The sequence below is a fragment of the Rhea americana genome, unplaced genomic scaffold (genome assembly GCF_003343005.1).
Source record: "Rhea americana isolate MKP2758 unplaced genomic scaffold, rheAme1 scaffold_102, whole genome shotgun sequence".
Classification (NCBI taxonomy): Eukaryota; Metazoa; Chordata; class Aves; order Rheiformes; family Rheidae; genus Rhea; species Rhea americana.
Window position 1 is genome coordinate 1,131,286 of NW_028185062.1, and position 19,150 is coordinate 1,150,435.

General features: G+C 41.8%; 1 protein-coding gene across 4 annotated transcripts in view; it reads left to right on the forward strand.

Moving 5' to 3' along the window:
• Window positions 1-19,150, forward strand: part of AMBRA1 (autophagy and beclin 1 regulator 1) — a 132,949-nt gene that overhangs the window by 50,711 nt on the left and 63,088 nt on the right. For all 4 annotated transcript variants that reach the window (XM_085306264.1, XM_085306247.1, XM_085306254.1 and 1 more), the window contains 2 exons: window positions 3,126-3,206; window positions 3,759-3,859. In XM_085306264.1, the coding sequence (XP_085162390.1) occupies window positions 3,126-3,206; window positions 3,759-3,859 (182 nt within the window). The remainder of the gene's footprint in view (window positions 1-3,125; window positions 3,207-3,758; window positions 3,860-19,150) is intronic.

Here is a 19,150-nt window from a genome sequence, read left to right on the forward strand (position 1 = left end):
TCCCTGTGCTATTCACATTTGCTGGCATACATATGATCAAGGATATTCCAGGAGACTTTTTAAGCCTTGTTGCAGTCCTTGCTGTGGCACCTCTTTGTCTCACTTATGTTTACAAGGAGGCTGTTGTCTTGCTTTTCAGAAGAGGCTTTTTATCRCATACTGAGGGATCCACTTTTCCAGGTTGTGTTATGGAATTAGATTATGTGCTGCAAATTATTAGCTGATGAGTCTGTAGGAAGCTGATACTACCCAGAAGGCAGAATGCGAGATCTTCACTAGTACTTTTGAGAACTTTGGAAAATTTTCATTTCTTGCGGGAGTGCTTCACGCTGGCATGCCAGTCGTGTTAACATCTGCTCTCATCCCTCTGTCGGCAGGCTGTATGTGGTACAGAAATAACACAAAATGCCACCCATCTTCACTGATCTGTAGGTTTTTTTATTTTCCTTTTTAGAAGGTGCAGAAATAATCTTCAGCTGGCAACAGGGTAATATCAGCTGTTCCAGCTCTTCAGCAGTTGATGCTTAAAGCATTCTGACATAAAGTTGAGAATGAGATTTTAGATGTAAATGACACTGTAAATTAGTGTTTCAGAGTAATTGTTTGGTAATATTCCTCTTTCACGTAGACAGCTACAGGATTGTGCCTTATGTTTTCATTATGGACTGTGGTAAATGAAAATCCTAGTGCTCTCAAGGGATAGTCACTGTTTCTTGCTCCAGATCCTGTTATTGAGCATAGGGCAGTGATAGTTTGGCTTGCTTTCTTTCTTTCTTTTTTTTTTTTGGGGGGGGAGGGGGGAAGAGATAGCGAGAAAGTAAGTTGCTATGTCTGTTGTGTTGAAAACTGAAGAAAAATTTAGTCTGTATTTTTTCTCATGTAGGCTTTTTTTGCGTTGGAGGGTGAATGTACACTGAGTGGGGCAGTACAGGATCAGAGCTCTCCCATCAGAAAGTCTAGCTGACTGGGAAATCTGTCTAAAAATATTTTTACTGTGTTAAGAGCATGGGCTAGTGACAATAAAAAAAAAAGGCTATAATGACTAATTAGTTTAGCTAAGTCTCTTGACACGTGCCATGTGGCTACTTTCTACCCTTTCCTTTTTTCTGTTTGCCAAAGCTAATTCCTTATTCCTTTTGAAACCTGTTATAGAAATTCTTTTACCAGAGTTCTGCAGTGTGCAGGCCTATTCTTGTTCATCTTGCTGCTTTTTACTTCTGTCAAGAGCATCTTCTAGTTCTGGTAAATGTCCAAAGTGAATGCAAATCCTCAAGACTCTTTTACTTCTTTACTTCCAGGGCTGCATATCAGCATAGTTTTAAAAACAGTAACAAGGACTTTTAAGAAGTATATTGCTTGTCTGACTTCTTCTGGCTTTTACTGTGTGTGGCAAGATCTGGAACATGACATTTCTTATCCCCTTTAGCTGTTTTTCATTGGCAGGAGAAGTTGATATGTCAGCACTCGACTTCACAGTATTCTGTCTGTTATTGATCCGTTTCTTAATAGGCTGGAAGCCTCTGAGGAAAGAACAGCAGCAGCTTTCGCTTTGCTGATTTCAGGAATCCTGCTGGTTTCACAGAAACCTCGGGGTGAGGTGCTTTGTGTCTCTGATTGTGAACTGCAAATGCTGTGTCTGCAGTGAAATGGGAGGAGAAATGGAAGCTTTGAGCTTTGATTTAGATTTGATGTTGGTGAAGTAGTTTGAAATGCTAATGAGCTTTGCAGAACAACCTCTGCTCTTGTGTTCTTGGTTCCTCAAATGTGTGGGAAACAGCCACGTAATGGACTTTCTTCTCAGCCCACATTTCTTGCTTGCTGAGACTTAAAANAAAAAAAAAAAAAAAAAAAAAAAAAAAAAAAAAACTAGCAAAGCAAAACAAAAAAAAAATCCCTACATGCACAGCTTTACTGGAGTGGGTTAGGAATGCTGCTGGTATCTTGCAGAAAGAATGCTTAGTTTTCTAGTGATTCTAAGACTCTGCAAATACTGTTCTCCCCACAACTGCCTGGGAAGGAGACAAATACAACTGCAATTACAGATGGGGATCTGGAATCCACGGAGAGCAGACTTGCTACTTGTGCAAAGTCACACAGAAAGTAAATTTCTAAATTGAAAGTAAAGCATTGTGGAGGTCTCTTCCAGAGCTTGCGAGTTGGCGATGGAGTCTTACTATTTGCTTTCCAGTTTTAGTCCTGTATGTTTATAGGTCCTGTGTGACCTGTGGATGAAGTATTAAAGAAATGTTTGTTGGAGGTTCCCTAGTCTGGTCTCCTGCTTCATGTGGGACCATTGTCAGTGTTACGTCAGGTCAGCCATGGCTTTGTCCAGCTGAGTTTTGAGACCTCCAAGGCTGGTGATTCCACAGCCTTTCTGGGTGACCGTTCCAATGTTGCAGTGCCCTCCTGAGAAAGGAGATTTTCCTGTCTGCTATAGGATCATAAATCCTAGAGCCTTTCACCTCCTTCCCCCAAGGCACAGCCATTTATTGTGGAACAGACAGAGATTTTGAGGAGGTATAGTTTTTATATGATGTCACCTAATATTTCTGTCTTCCTTGGAAAATTCTGTGAAGGATAAGATTATCTTAAGCTATGATGGCACTTAAACTTGATCTTGAGGGAACTCAGAAGAATACTCTCTGGATTATTCTCCATTACCAGCACTTCTGGAAATGAAAAAGTAAAGCTTGACTCTCTGTCTATGAGAAAGTTCCCTTCAGGACTGTGGTGTACTTGCTTTTGCTCTCAAAGTCCAAATTCAAAGGTTTCTGTTTCTTTTGCACTGGCAGTGTTGTTGATTTATTGACTCTCTGCGGTTTGGTTGATACTTTTGAGACACTGTCAAAATGTGAGGAAGTTGTATATTATTTCCCATGTGACCCATACTTAAAGCTTTCAGGAGTCTTGGGTATAAGAATTTGTACAAATTCAGAACTTCAGAAACATATGACTCAGGCAAGAGAACCACTAAAACTCACTGATACTCTCAAGATGGCTAGCTGATGTTGTTGGATTTTTCTTTAAGTTTATTGCATACATTTTATTTTTTAATATGCGGTGTATGTGCATTTTTTTTGTGTGTATAGATGTGCGTATATATATATTTTTTTCTTTTGCTGAAGGGACAATGGAGACCGATCCAGGCACCGAGCTCCCCGAAATGCCCGCATGTCTGCACCGTCGCTGGGGCGCTTTGTCCCCAGGTAAGGCTTGTATGTGTAACAATGAAAAGTTTGAAAATCCAGAAGACACCAGTTGCACTACAGCTCTATGGGACTTTCAGATGAATTCTTTCTTGCACTGGATTGCAGTTTGCTTGGTTTGCAGTTGTTGGGACCTCTGAGGTGGCAGGTTAGTGTGGTTGGTTCATTCTGTGACATTCAAAGGAGAGCTTGGTCTCAGCAATTCTTACCTGAAAGTTGGGGCTACAGTGTGAAGGCAGAATGGAAGAGAAAGGAAAATCTCCTGAGATTCTCAGCGAGATCTGGTGTTTTGCGATTAGAAGCTATTATGGAAGGTAAGAAATTTGCGTAGTGGTGATCTTCACAGCCACATTGATTGGAGAGGATCTGTTCTGTAACTTGCCACTTACTTGAAACACTGAAGTTAATGGCTCAGCAGAGGAGTTCAGCCTTCTCTGTGCTAGAGTCTGCTACAATTCAATCTTATTCCCCCAAAGAAGTTAGAGATGCTGGGCAGAGATTTGGTACCCTGGGATTTTTTTCCCCAAATAAATCTTTCTCTCTGTTTTGCAGGCGCTTCTTGCTGCCAGAGTACTTGCCTTATGCTGGGATTTTCCATGAACGTGGACAGCCTGGCTTGGCCACTCATTCTTCTGTTAACAGGGTTTTGGCAGGTAATGAGACTTTCCTGTTTGGAGTAATGGTGTGTATTAGCAGTGTTTTTTTTCATGAATCTGTGTGTAGAAGGACTGATCAGGAAACATCCAACTGTTGCATTGTTATCCAAGTGTCTTGAGGCAAGAGAAAGGACCATAAGAGTGTGAAGTGGTGAGCTTTCATTCCAGTGCCTGGGCATTGCAGATTCCATACTTCAAGTAWGTGTGTGTCTACATGGATTGGGAAGGGCTGCTGTTAGCAATTCTTCCTTTGTTTAACTTCCTTCCCTATTCCTAGATGTGTGGGTATTTTTTTTTTTTTTTAACAATCTGACAGACTAATGATTAGCTTGCTGCAAGTCCTTCTAATTGAATTATAGGGTGCCTTGTTCGTGTTCCGGCTGGCAAGATGTAGACAAGGCAGTGTGGGATTCAATTAGGATCTTAATAAGTGCGTATTAAGAACTCTTCTGCCACCACATACAGCACACAGGCATTTGGGAGGCTTAAAGGGCAGGCAGAGGTGGAGGAAGGGGGGAGTATAGGAGAAAAGGGAGGAGTATGGCACTTTGACAGCTCATGAGTGAAACTGTTACGGATGACATAATTTTTGATGGTGCTTTTTTGGCTGGTTCTGAATTGCAATTAACCCCCCAGTAGAGGGGATTCATCTTGGAGCTTGAGGGAGAAAGAGGGAAGATGTGTGGACCGTTCAGTTGGGATGTGCTTCTTTTCCATTCTGCAGATAATCACAGAAGCATCACTAGAAGGAGTGCTGGAAGGTCTCTGAAGAGATTTTGCAGCCCCTTGCCTTATGCTAAGGCAGGATCAGCTATAGCTAAACCATTTTTGGCAGGATTTGTCTAACCTATTTTAAGAACCTCCACTGATGGAGGTTTCCCAACCATTTCAGTGTGGAATAGTTGTGATTTTTTTGACTTTTTTATATATAATCTTCAATAACTGATTTCTGTCTCTTAAGAGCCAGAAACATCTGGATTTTTGTCTCCCTGGACATTTCATTTGAGTGCATGTATGGTTCATAGTCCTTGCTGTTGCAATAATAACAAGAGAGCAACCAAAGGCTAAACTCCAAAGCACCTTCACCCATTTTCTTAAGAACCAGTGGAGCTAGCCTGTAGCTTTAGCTGACACATGTACTTTCCCATGCTTACTGACTGTGTAGGCTTCAGCTGTTGGCACGTGGAAACAGCACACTGGCAGACAATTACTTGCTGCCAGGCAACACTGCAGAACTGTTCTTCAGCTTGGTTGGTAGCACCTGCTTTAACCCTCCTCCACACCTCACAGTTTGCCTTATTCCTTTGTGACTGGGAAACAGCCTGACTTTTTCTCCTTGCATGTTTTAGGGAACTCATGCCCAAAAGGCGTGAGTGTGCTACATGTAGGCTGAGATTAGGAAAAGAAGGCAGAAGCTGTAATAATAGGACTCTTAACAAGCAAGGCCAGTCTTTTCTGTATAATACTGTGCTGGACCTACTAAAGGCAATGTTTGTTTGCTCTTCCAGCTTTATGGTATCTTACACTGGAAATGGTTGGGACTCCACAGTCACAGCTTTTATTGACTTAAATATAAAAATGATTCACTAGCGCAACAGCTCCTTGTGATATTCTGCTTATTTTACTTTATAGCCACACTTTCAGCTTTCAGAATGTAGTACATTTGTGTTTAAAAACATATATGTTACAGAAACTAGGAAAATTGAAGACCTAAATATTAGGTGGAGATGTGGAAGATGAGGTTAGAATTGTGGAGTAATCAGAGGGTTGCTTGTGTTAGCTAAGTTGGTCAGCAGCATTGGCATTTTAAATATTGTATGTCAGAGCTATTGAAAATTGCAATGCTGATGGTATGCTTTCATTTTAGTTAACCTGGGCCAAAGCAAGATGTTACTGTAGTTCTCTCTCCACTACCATGGTGGAAAAACCTCCACTCAAGCTGACAAGTACATTAATGCTGGCCTGGCAGTTATGGCTGAGGCTGCCAGTCCTGGCAGAGGAAAATCAATCATCTTCCCATTAACACAGGCTAATCTGAGCTTGAGTGCCTTATCATACCTGATTCTACCCTGTATTCAGACTGTCATTTCTGAATTACGTTTAAATTTGTAAATGCCAAATATGTTTGTTATGCAACCACTCCAGCATTTGAGAAGAAATACCAAGAAACTGTACTCCTAATCTGACAGCTTGCTAAAAACTAACAATAGACTTCTGTAGTGGAATAACTGTGGTTAAATATCAGTGAGAGCTGTTTGGGGGAAATACCCAATTATACTTCCTCTCCTGCCCCTTCCCCAGTTATTGCCATATGAGGAGAGGAAATAAGAGAAGCAGACAGATCTTAAGGATATGGGAGTTACTTTGTTGTGTGCTGATTAAATTTCTTAACGTCAAAGTTTTTGCTATCAAGTTCTGTCTGTGTTTACTTTCAGCTGTCTGCTTTGCAAAAACAACTTCCCATTGTTTAAGTATTGTTCTCATGTGACTATTGTAGGCAGTAGCTCCATGTCAGGTAAGAGTGCCTTATGAATAAATTCTTAAAGCAGTATTTAATGAGCCACTAAAAATTACAAATTGCCTAAGCAGACAGGCTAATACAACATCACTGCAGATCTGCACTGTAACAGCTCTGTTAATAGGGTGGGGCTCTGAGATGCCAGGAGGGGGCTTAGGTCAAGGCTAGAAATTGCTTTGTACTCATCAGGGAGAGGTGGCAGTCCCTGCTCCAAAGCACTTCCAGGCAAAGTGTAAGAAGGGTGACAACAGATGGGTAAAGCAAGTGGGAGTTCAGGGGGAGAATGAAGCAACAGTAGTCAACATGACAGACATATCTACATGTCATAAACTTAATTTGCATATAGTTTTGGAACAAAACCGAGTCCCAGTAGCACCCTTCTGACTGACTCTTCATTTACTGGTGCAGTTTATGTGCATCAGTTAGCTGGTATGCTAGCTGCTGCATCACTGTGCTTTGTGACACCAACTAAAATGCTGTGTCAAAATTTATTACATCAACATTGTTACCTTTAGCATTCAAACTTGTAATCTCACCAAAAAGTGTTGTTAGTTTGACAAGTTATATTTTCCTTTAAAAGTCTGTTGATTGGCAGTAATTACACTGTCCTCCTTTAATCCTTTATTAACTGAGTTTCATATCAGCTTTTTCATTATTTCGTCTGGAATCAAAGTCAAACTGACAAGATTGACATGTCTCATCCTGTTTCAACCTTTTAAAATACTGGTATAACACTAGCATATATTTCAGTCTTCCACACACTATCATTTCAAGACTCATCAAAAAATCTGAGAGTTCATTTGTCAGCTTTTCTAAAGCTCCTGGTTGTGTGGGTTGTAAGCTACCCTGTGGACTCTTTTCCTTGTTGAACTGACATGAATGATGAGGTTATGGTCTCCACTGAGGTTTCAGTTTATGGTCTTCTCCTTGAAGTGTTTCTTGAAACTGGTGGTGAAAGGGATAAATACATTTTGGCTTCTAATTCCATAGCACATGGCCTACTGTGTGCAATGTTCAAGTGGAATACAGTGTCTTAAGGCTGTTTTAATAGGCATTTATTCAGTTTTGTGTAGCTCATAAGATAAAGTATTTTTTCTTTGCATGAACACATATAGTGCTTGTCTGTTCTGGCTTTGCCAATGAGACTTTTCTGTCTAAATGCAATTCAGCATAGTTGCTTTGAATCCTACACCTGATGGGAGATCTAAACTCCAGCATGACTTAGACTCAGTGGTATGACACTCTTCATTTACAATTTTTGAGTGATTCCCTTGCTATTTCAAGGTAGTGGATTCAGACCAGAGGCTGAACGCTTACACTTATTCAAAGAACGAACTTCCTGTTACAGATTTTCCATAGCCTGCTTGTAATCAGACAATGACCTGCTACAAAGGTGATAATGGTACAGCCTTGGGTATCTCTGCTTAGGTTGCAAAGAAAACACTGTGATGCAGATTGCGTTGGCTATCTGTGGCTGTTTTACCCTGGAGTAGGACTGAAGCCTTGCTCAGCTCTCTTAAAGGTGATGATTTTGGAGTGTTGACAGCCTGCCCTTGATTGGGATCTGTGACTTCAAAGTGTAATGTTCAGCATCTATTCCAATGCTATTTCCCCCGAAATTACATATGCTATCCCATTCTTTAACACTTAGGTCCCTGGCAGAATTTCAGGTCATGGGTCTTTGAGTTGGAACTTCAGCTTCTTGTTTCTATACTTCTACCAGAAACTACTAGAACGCAGTTGATCATAATCTAAAGTTTCATGAATTTCTGAATTGAGAGTGGATGAGTGTTGTCCTTTCTCTGTGATGAGAAGACTTATTTTAGGGCAGTGACCTCATGAGTCCACGTTTATTAACCAGACCAGCAGCTAAGTTGCTTCCTGGTGCATGTTCCCTCTGATTACTCTAGCCATGTTAACAGCTCAGCTTTCAAGTACATGCTAGTAGCTCCAACCAGGACCAGTTAAAATGGGTGTTGATGAGCCCCTAATATATAGATAGTGGACAGAGCATCAGTTACTGTTGCAACTAGAATTAGCCCAATAACCCTTCGCTTATGCTCTAATGATGAAAATGATCATAGTAGGAGACTGGCTTRGTTGTTCTAGAAACAGTATTGTAGGCAGATGCTCCAGTTCCTCTGGTATTGGAGGTGTGACCGATTCCCGTTGCTCAAATTTCCTTGACCTAATCCTATTTTGTACCTTGTAGTATCTCTTGGTGAGCTGTGAATTCTGTTCTGAGATGCCCTCACCCTTCAAATGTGCTTGCAGCTGTGCACAGCTGTACAGACTAGGACTGAGACAGATGACTTCAGAGCTCCAGAAGATGAACAAGAGTTGATGGGAAAATGCATCTTTCTTGTCTCTGATGTACGCTTGTTTTTCTTACTATTGGCAAGTGTGTACTTGCTTGTGCCCTCTTTCTGGGAGGGCTTTCTTGAGAGTTGCCTGGGACTGACTGTTGCTTTGGGACCGTACCTTCAGATGTTTCTCATTGGCTTTTTGCTGTTAAGTTACTTCTGCCTTAACTAAGACGGCTACATGAATTTGGAGTAGTGTCCTGACCTAATCCTCCTTTTTACAGTAAACGGATCTGTAGAATAAGGCAGTTGGTGAGCATAACTATGTGGCTTCTTACCTGGCGTGTTTCTGTTGCAAGTCTGTTGTTACTGATTAATGTGGAAAGATACGAACTTTCGTGTAAGCTCGTTATCTCTGTACTCTCTCCATGGTCTAAGTCAGTGGTCACTAAATGTTATAGAGGGCTTGAAATACGTACCAGATTCTTTTGTGACTACTATAGAGCTATAGGTGCCTATCCCTTTCATGAGAGACTCAGACTGTTTATAATGCATATGAAAGTGCAACCTCCCATGCAGAAATCTAAAGAAGGAAAGAGGAGGAAAGATATTAACATTGCTCCTTAATCATAGTGGAGTATCCCATAAATAAAATACCCTGATAGACTGATACTGTAGATGAATTGGAGAAAGGTGGAATAAAGTCAKGTACTGTGAATTAGCTTTATTTAGTATTAGATTGGTTCTTGAGTTCTGCTTTGTAGATTCTGTAGTAGCGACTGCAAGATTGAATCACATCATGACTGTGGTCTGAAGAACTTCTTAGCAAATGTTCTTAAAGTGAAATCCTTTCTCCTGAAAGTAGGAATTAGCTTGTTCAGGCTAACAAAATGGAAACCAACTGGTAATATTTAACTTCTTGTGGCTATATAGCAGTCACAAAGTTGATCCACAGATGCTATGTTTTCCCTAGCAGTTCCATCTCTATGGTACATCAAGTCATTTCTCACATATTGCAAGATACCAGTGAACTTGTGCTCTTTCCGGCTCTGTACTTTAATTGGCAATCCAGCTGCCCCTTTTCTCTTGCTGTAATCTGTATCATCTTGTAGCTTGGCTCAGTGAAGACTGAAAGGTAGCTAATGTGATAAGGATTTGAATGAACCACAGACCATCTCCTTTGAAATACTAGTCCTCTGCAAAGACCCCAAAATGTTCCTGAGCTCGGTGCATAGGTTTTAGTGGAGATAATCTTCTCTGAGTTGCATTTTAGTTCTGTCCAGTTGGACATCTCCTGGCATGGGATAGCAGGTTGAGAGGAAGCCATTAATGTGTGCCTTTATGTGATAGAGAAGGTTGTTTTGTGTTGTTTCCAGTCACCTTTTCCCTCCCATCGAGAATGTCATATTCTGCAGTTAGAATGTGTGCGGTTACTCATCCTCCTTTAGCTATCTGCTCCTGGCGTATGCTGTCGCATACAGAAAGCATAGGCWGAATGAAAGTGTCAGAATACTTTGTGGGCTGGAATGGAAGAGCATTGTTCTGACCGTCTGCTTATAATGCCTTTCTTACTCCGTGCCTCTGTTCCCTTGCTCCTTCCATTTAGCAGTAAAAGTACCTTCTGTAATAGAAGTTTCTGTGTTGCCAGCTGTGAACAGATTCTGAAGTCTTTGGCAGGGGCATTAAGAATATAAAGCACTAGAAATTGAAGAAGGAATGAACAGACTTGAATCAAAATAAAAAGCATAATCATTTTAAGGAGAGAACTGTTGTGACTTGCTATCCCCTATGTGATTCCAGTGACTGGGGTACTTACTCTCAAGGCCTATCCAGAGTCTCAAAAAACAGTTTAACTTCTAATAAAACTTGTCATAATATTGTGTGCATCTTTCACATGCAAACAGCTGCCTCTTCACACCTGGGAGCTGGAAATATTTCCTCATATGAGGAAAGGCTGAGAGAGCTGGGACTCTTCAGCCTGGAGAAGAGAAGACTGAGGGGAGATCTTATCAGTGTCTATAAGTATCTGAAGTGAGGGTGTCAAGGGGACGGGGCTAGACTCTTCTCAGTGGTGCCCAGCGATAGGACAAGAGGCAATGGGCACAAACTGAAACACAGCAAGTTCCGTCTGAACAGGAGAAAACACTTCTTTACTATGAGGGTGACTGAGCACTGGAACAGGTTACCCAGACAGGTTGTGGAGTTTCCATCCTTGCAGATATTCAAAACTTGTCTGGACAAAATCCTTGGGAACGTATTTTAGGTGACCTTGCCTTAACAGAGTGGGGGTTGGACTTAGATGATCTCCAGAGATCCTTTCCAACCTCAACCCTTCTGTAATTTGGTGAATCATTGCAACCTGATGCATCTGGTGATGTGTTAATTGAGAGGATTGTGAATCAATTGGAAATGAGAATGCACAGCTATGTGCACTATGGGGGCTATTTACAGTGAAATTTTGGGCATCTGACTTGAGAGGCTAAGCTTTCTGTATAAGTAGCAGAGAAAAAGAAGCCTCAGCTCTTGATTAGTCATCTGTGGTTTAACATAGGTGCTATGAATCTTCTGTAGAGCTGCCAGTTTATTTCTTGCTGATCATATAAGGAGTCTGGGAAGAGTAGCCTTCTACAGTGGGAATGTTAGATGCCTAAAATTAGGTAGAGCACATCCTGCTCTGAGAGCTGACTGCAGGAAGGATGATATCTGGGAGAGGAGCCTGAGCAGAACAGATAAAGTGAAATGAGATGAAAGCAGCAATACAGAGATGGTATAAGAAACAGAAAGAGGGAACTCTTAAGAGGAGGAAAAGCAACAGTTGTTTGTATGGAGGGTTTTCCTCCATGTGCTCTTTACTTCCAGAAGTAAATACTGCTTGGCAGAGTGGCAGTGCCATGGTAGCATATAACTACTATTAATCATAGTGCTACTTACATGCTTTCCTTATTTTCTGTGTTTATCCACTGGAATGGTAGAGTTACTCTTCACCCCACTGCCACCAAATATATGCCCCCTGCCACTGTCTGCAGCAGACAATCAAGYTTTCTTAGAAGAAGAGGGGCTAATTCCTTCTCTGGTTTTGTAAATTTTTGTTTTGCTTCTTGAGATTCTTGATTTATTATGGATTGTAAATATTACTGAATATTTTGAGCCCAATTAGTCAATGCATACTTAATTCACTGCTCAAAGCAAATAATTGCTGTGTGCTTAGGCATTTTTTTCTTGTTTCCACCTGTGTAATTTGAAGCTGCTGCTGCCACCATCGCTTTATGTACAGCAGTGTTGCACATTTGATTCTGCTATCAGCGCAATGAAACTTGACTTTAAGGTGTGAGAGACAGTGCCTGCTGCAGGAGCCCTTTCTGAGACCACAAGAGTGTCATACTGAATAAAAAAATACTTGTGCGACTTTCTCCTTTCTCCACATTTATGCTTTGTGCTATTTGTAGTGCAGTGYTGTTACTGTTTACTACTACTTTCCTATCCTTTTTTTTTCTTCTCCTTACTGTGCAGCCCTGTTTTCTGGGTGGTGTGGATTGGTGTGACAGGCTGTGGACCTGTCAAAAACCTCTGTTCAACAGAGTAGGCAAGAATCTCTAGTACTTGATTAGAGGCTGTGCTAGATATGGTATGAAGAGACTCGCTGTAGGTATGTTCCCTGTTGTAGCTTAGGGCTGTGTCTTCTCCATATTTCATACCAAAAACCTGACTACAGGACTTAGCAGGTAGGGTCTTGGTATTATTAGATAGGGAACTGAAGATCTTGATTTCCTGTATGTAGGAAGATAACCTCACAACAGTTACATTCATGCAGCAGAGCTTTTTATGTCTATTTTGCAATACTTCATAGAATCAGTAAGAATCACTTGAATATGCATTGAAATACTGTTTTTTTTTCCTGCCTCACAATCTAACATGTCTGTTAAGGGAATATATGAGTCCTATAATCCAGTTTTATTTGTAAGTGAGTTAGCCTCATTTCTTGCGGTGGTGGTGTTTTGATGGATCTTCGTGTCTTGCTCCTCTTTTGGTTTCATGAATCAAAACAGGAGTAGAAAAGGCTCATATCAAGCATATACTGATAAATAAGCAAATACCTACAGGGTAGCATTACAGGGAAAGCGCTCATACCTTTTCTGGGAGATGAGCACAACTAGATGGCTCTCTGAAGTGCCTGTACACAAACATGTGCAGTATGGGGAGCCAGTAGAAGGAACTGGAGCTCTGCATGCAGTTCCAAGGCTGAGATCTCATGTTTGTTGGGATATGTCACATGACTTGAGTGCAGCAGTGGAAGGATACAGGCCCTTTGGAAAGACAGACTAGGAAGACAAGAAAGAGACATTCCCCTTTACGTAAGAGAGCAGCAGGAATGCAAGGAGCTCTACTTAGGGACAAGTGATGACCCGGTTGAGAGTTATGGCAGCATTAGCAGGCAGACCAACCTGGACGATAGTGTGACGGTGGTGGATGTCTGCTACAGATTGGATCAGGAAGAAGTAGTAGATGAGGCCTTATTCAGACAATTGGAAGAACCTCATTCACAGGCCTTCATCCTTTAACCACCCTGATACCTGCTGAGGGGCAGCACAGCAGGGTCTAAGCAATACCAGAGATTTCTGGAGTGCATTCATTATAACTTCCTGAGACGTGATTGCGGAGCTGATGAAKGGGCTGTTCTGCTGGACCTCATACCTAGCAAGGAAGAACTGGTTGGGAGTGTGAAGGTGGGCAGCAACCTTGGCTGCAGTGATCATGAGGTGGTGGAGCTGAGGATCCTGAGAAGCAGAAGTAAGGCAAAAAGTAGAATCAYAACCCTAGGYTTCAGAAGAGCACACTTTCAACCACTCAAGGAGCTGCTTGGAAAAATCCTATGGAAGATTGTCCTGGAGAGAAGCAGGGTCTAGGAGAGCTGGTTGATTTTTGTTTTTTTTCCCAGGGTTCACCTCCTCCAGGCTCAAGAAAGGTCCATCTTGATGAGCAGGAAGTCAGGCAAGAGTGGCAGGAGGCCTGCATGGATGAACAGGCTGCTCCTGACAGAACTCAAACATGAAAGGAAGCATAGAAGAGTTGGAAGCAGAGATCAGTGACCTGGGAGGAATATAGAGACACTGTACAAGTGTGCAGGGGCAAGGTTAGGAAAGCCAAAGTCAATCTGGAGTTCAGCAGCAAAAGGCAGGTTAGAGAAAACACAGATCTGCTGCTGAATGGCAGATGGGGTTAACAAAGGCTGGTTAACAAAGGACCTTCCTTCAGTGATCACAGGTCCTTGAGACCAGTGGGAAAGCCTAGAGCAATGAGGACTTTCCTTTGGTGGAGGAGGATCAGGATAAGGAACACTTAAACAAAMTGGACATAGGTATGTYCACAGGCCTGATGGGCCATGTTCCCAAGTACTGATGGAGCTGACTAATGTCATTTCTAGTCCACTCTCAATTATCTTTGAAAGGTCATGGTGATTGGGGGAGGCTCCTGAGGACTGGAAAAAAAGCAAATGATACCTGTATCTTCAAGAAGGTCAAGAAGGAGGATCTGTTGAGTTACAGGCTGGTCAGCCTTACCTTGATCCATGGAAAGGTGATGGAGCAAATAATCTTGGGAGCCATTTCCAGACATAGTAAGGACCAGAATCACAGAAGAGTTGAGGTTGGAAGGGACCTCTGGAGATCTAGTCCAACACCCCTACTCAAGCAGGATCACCTAGAGCACATCTGCAATAATTTTGTCCAGATGATTTTTGAATATCTGCAAGGACTGAGACTCCACAGCCTGTCTGGGTAACCTGTTCCAGTGCTATGTTACCCTCACAGTGAAGAGGTTTTTTCTCATGAAGGTAACTGGGACTAGTCAGCACAGACTTGCAAAGAGGAAATCTTGCTTGACTGTGATGAGATAGCCTGCTTGGTGAATGAGGAGAGAGCAGTTATCTTGACTTCAGCGAAGCTTTTAATATTGTTTCCCATAACGTGATTGTAGACAAAGCAATGAAGTACGTGCTAAATAGATGGATAGGGAGGTGAAATAAAAGCTGGCTGAACTGATGGGCTTAAGAGGTTGTGGTCAGTAGCATGAAGTCCTGCAGGAGGCCAATCAGTAGTGGTGTACTAGGTCACTAGAGTTGACAGTGGGGCCAATACTGTTTAACTTCTTCATTAATGGCCTGGATGATGGGACAGCGTGTACCCTCAGTAAGATTAGGAAGAGTGTTGATACACCAGATGGTTGTGCTGCCATTCAGAGGGACTTCCATAGGCTGGAAGAATGGACTGAGAAGAGCCTTATGAAGTTCAACAATGGAAATGCAGCGTCTTTCTCTGGGGAAGAATAACCCCATGCACCAGAATAGGTTGGAATCTGACTGTCTGGAAAGCAGCTTTGCAGAAAAGAACGTGGGGTTTCTGATGGACAAGTTGAACATGAGCCAGCAAATGTGCCCTTGCAACAAAGATAACCAACAGCATCCTGGGCTGCATTTGGAAGAGTGCTGCAAGAAGGTCAAGGGAGGTGATTTTTCCTCTCAGTTCAGCACTGGTGAGACTGCCTCTGGAGTGCTGTGTCCATTTCTAGGCACCTCAGTACAAGAAAGGTAAGGAGCTACCAGAGCAAGTCCAGCTAAGGGTCATAAAGATGTTCAAAAGACTGGAGAATGTAACGTATGGGAGGAGAAGCTGAGAGAACTGAGATTGTTCAACCTGGAGAAAAGACAGCTCCAGGGGATCTATTTGTATAAATACCTGATAGGAGGATGTAAAGTAAATTGATCCAGACTCTTCTTAGTGGTGTCTAATGAATGGACAAGAAGCAATGGATACCAATTAAAATGCAGGTAATTCTGCTTAAAAATAAGACAATTTTTATTGTGAGAGTGGTCAGACTGGAACAGGGTGCCCAGAGAGGCTGTCGGATCTCTATCCTTGGGAACTTTGAAAACCTGACTGGACCTGGTCTTGAGCAACCTGCTCTAATTCACCTTGGTTTGATCAGGGAGGTTGGATTAGATGATCTCTAGATGTCCTTTCCAACCTCAACTGTTCAGTGATTCTCTGAACCATGTAACTACACAGGAGCAGTGAAGTGATTTTTAGACTCAATGTAGGTGAGAATGAAATTTTGTTTTGGTTAAAGCTGTGTTAAACACTGTCTTTCAGCAGTAGATAGAGCTGAGTCTAGTTATATATAATGGGATAATCTCCTGAGCCAGTTATAAAACCCTGTGATGGTTCTAATTGCAGAGGACTTTGATCTCTTTCAAGGCTTGTCTATGAGAGAGCAGACATTACTGGAGAATGCTTCGTTACTGGCTTTCAATGAGGATGCTTCTTTGTGCCAAGAGTCTCTTATTTTTGGTCTCTTCTGGTAAGCTGAACCAAAAGCCAAAAACCCCTCAGTCACCTGCTTACATAGAGTAAATGTCCATAGAAAGATTCAGTGTAGATTAGCTTCTGTATTTTAGAAGCATAACACAGATTTATTTGCCAGCACTGATTAAAATAAGCATAACCTTTCCAGTCAGAGTGAGTGCAGGCTGCTTTGTTTTACCGGATATGTTTGAGGTCTGAAGTATCAGGGGATTTTTGGCTAGTGTCTGGAAATGTGACTGCACTGAGATTAGCATTGGTTGAAGAGATCTGCCTTAACTCAAGTGCTCCAGACATTGTCTATGACTGGCTGCATTTCAAGAGCTGTAGAGATGTGTACAATGCATTGTCCTTGATTATGCTGTCCTGTGAGAAGAGTTTCTTTTATGAGAAATGCGTATGACCACCCTTCCCTGTGCTCTGCATCAGGTCCTGCTAAATGACTAAGAGTTTCCAAACACGGAGCCCTGAAGTGGTTGTTACATTATTGCCATCCTGTTGGGAAGAAGGCTGGAGTGATGATTACAGTTCCCCAAAGAGATGTCAAGGTGCAAGTGCCCTGTTAGATCTCATATATATTTTTGGAAGCACATTTCAGATAGAAACGGAGTGGTCCTGAAGGCCCTAAATTAGGCTGAACTGGTACAGAAGAGTTTGAACAGTTAAAGGAAGCACTTTCTGTAGAATGACTCAGGGCCAGAGACATGATGTACCTACAGTAAACCAGCTGTTTAGTATTGTTAGGAGCCTGGAGTTCGGTGTTACGATCTTTTGCTGTTGGCCTTTAGAAGAACCAGGAATTTGGYGTCTAGGATCAACCCACTTCAGTCTTTCATCTGCAGATAGTGAAATATGGAGTGTGACAGTGACAATCTTAATCTGTTTGTTTGGAGGGCAGATCTTTCTTGCAGTTTTGGTCTTCATATATAGTTGTAGTAATGCTATTCCAGGTGGTGTGCAAATCTGTGTGCAGTTCTTGTGTCTGCACTTCAGAAGGGCTCAATAGCTAAAGGAAGAATGAGCTGAGGAGAACTAGACTGACTTAAGTTTATCGTAGTTAGCTAATCAAAGAAGGTAGTAGTAACTACTTGATTGGCCTAGATATATCTATATAGGAGAAAGATGTTGGATAGAGCACTCTTTAATTTAATAGACAAAAGGCATAAAAGATGCAGAAGCTGACGCCAGACCAATTTAGATTAGGAACAAATGGCAAATGGTTGAATGATAATGCTAGGGTGTGGGGTTTTTTTTGTTTGTTTGTTTTTGTTTTTTTCACCCTCTTCCTTCCTTCAGGTTTTGCTGCATAAAGCTCACCACTTACCCTATGGTAGTTAACTGCTGAAAGAGGTGTTTCTCTTCAGTAAGTGGAGTGTTTAAACTAATGAAGGTATTGCCTGAGCTCAAGGAGAAATTTGAGCATAGTGCTGGTCCACGGTTCCTGGTATACAAGAGTGTGGATTGGACGTCCTCAGTGGTCCCAGTGCAGGAGAGGTCCAGCTAGCCATTTGCATCATGACACAAGCTATAGTTTGTTCCAGTGCCCCATGATGGAAGAAAGCACTGAAGCTGAGAAAGCTTGTATTGTATCCACTGATGTGGACAATCCCAATAAGCCTTTCCTGTTTTGGTGGCTGGGAAACTAAAGGTTGTTTTAAGATTGATAATGTCGAGAACTGTAGCTTGGGGAGATAATAATGTTCCTACAATTGAAGGATTGGGCTGATTCCTTTTGTGTGCATTGTTAAAGTRATGAATTTCTGGATATCATTATATGAGAAGGGGCAATGTTTTGCTGACGTGCTCATCTTTTTGTGGGTGGGAAGGGCCCCTTGGGGACACGTCTCTTTGTGGATGGTAAAGCTCACTTAACCATAAAAGTAGTTTCCCACTTTTTAAGAAAAGGCTTACCCATACTGTGGAGCACTGAGGGAAGGCAGGGAATTTGTGCAATCTGTGCAAAGGGTATAGGAATGCTCAGTGACCTGCAGTGTTTGACTGCCATTTATGAACAGAATAGTTGTGATTTTTTTTGTCTGCATGTTTAACATTTTTTAAAAGATGATTTACTTTACCCTTTATAGAATACCTTCATAGAGATTTTTTTTTTTTTTTTTGGATACCTGGGCGTAAAAACATAGAAGGCTTTTGCTATGGCAACAGAGTTGTATAAGGGATGTGATAAAGATGCTGCATATTGATTTCTGGCTCCCTTTCCTAGGGTGATATGACTGTACTATTGGATCTTTACGCATGATACCTTGGAGTTTTGATATTTGAGCAATGCATCAATATGTTATTCAGTTTATGCAATATTGTCTAATGTTGTCACTAGCTATTAGATACTGCATTGGTAACTTTCACTCAACATACTATCTTCTTTACTTAATCCTACTGTCCTGGTTTTATGGTTCTGGTCTGATGGGTTTTCCTGATTATGGGAGAAAAATGTACAGGAAGGTGCTGTAAGCTAGTCACAACTTGCTTGCCTCTTTCAAGTTGCTTTTGACTTGTGGGTTAGTTTGTCCCAGACGCTGCGTTTTATCTTAATGTAAGCTGTGCTGAGAAGTTGCTCTCTGTGTGGAGGCTGAAGGAGTTTTGGAAATGGATTTGGTAAGGACAGAGCCTGTGGGGATAAATTTAGGGTGTGGGCTTTTCCCAAAGCATAAAAGCTGCAAGTGTTGTGGATGTTGAATACTGTGGAAGGTAGGAAACATCCTATGTAGGACAGAATCTCTATAAGACAGTCAAGCACAGGACCCTGACAGTATTACTGCAATAGCAAGCAAAAGCCCTAATCAGGATAAGGGCACTGCATAAACTCAAGTCAACTCTTCAACTTGCAATCTCAAAGCTTGGTCAAAAGTTAAACGGCAGACAAAGAGATTTGGTTCTTGCTTACACTTCTATTAGTCTAAAATCAGTGTGTGAAGTGAGGAGGTATACTCTATTTCTGTTCTCCCTCCCTTGGGTCTTCATTCAGATCAGAGAGTTGGTTCTGMGCTGAGCAGGAGCTATGAATCAGTACTACTAAAAGCAACTGTATTCTGCTGCCTTGACCAATAGGTTGACGCTCTCTCTTGCTGAACTCAGTGTTGCCTGTAATCCAGCA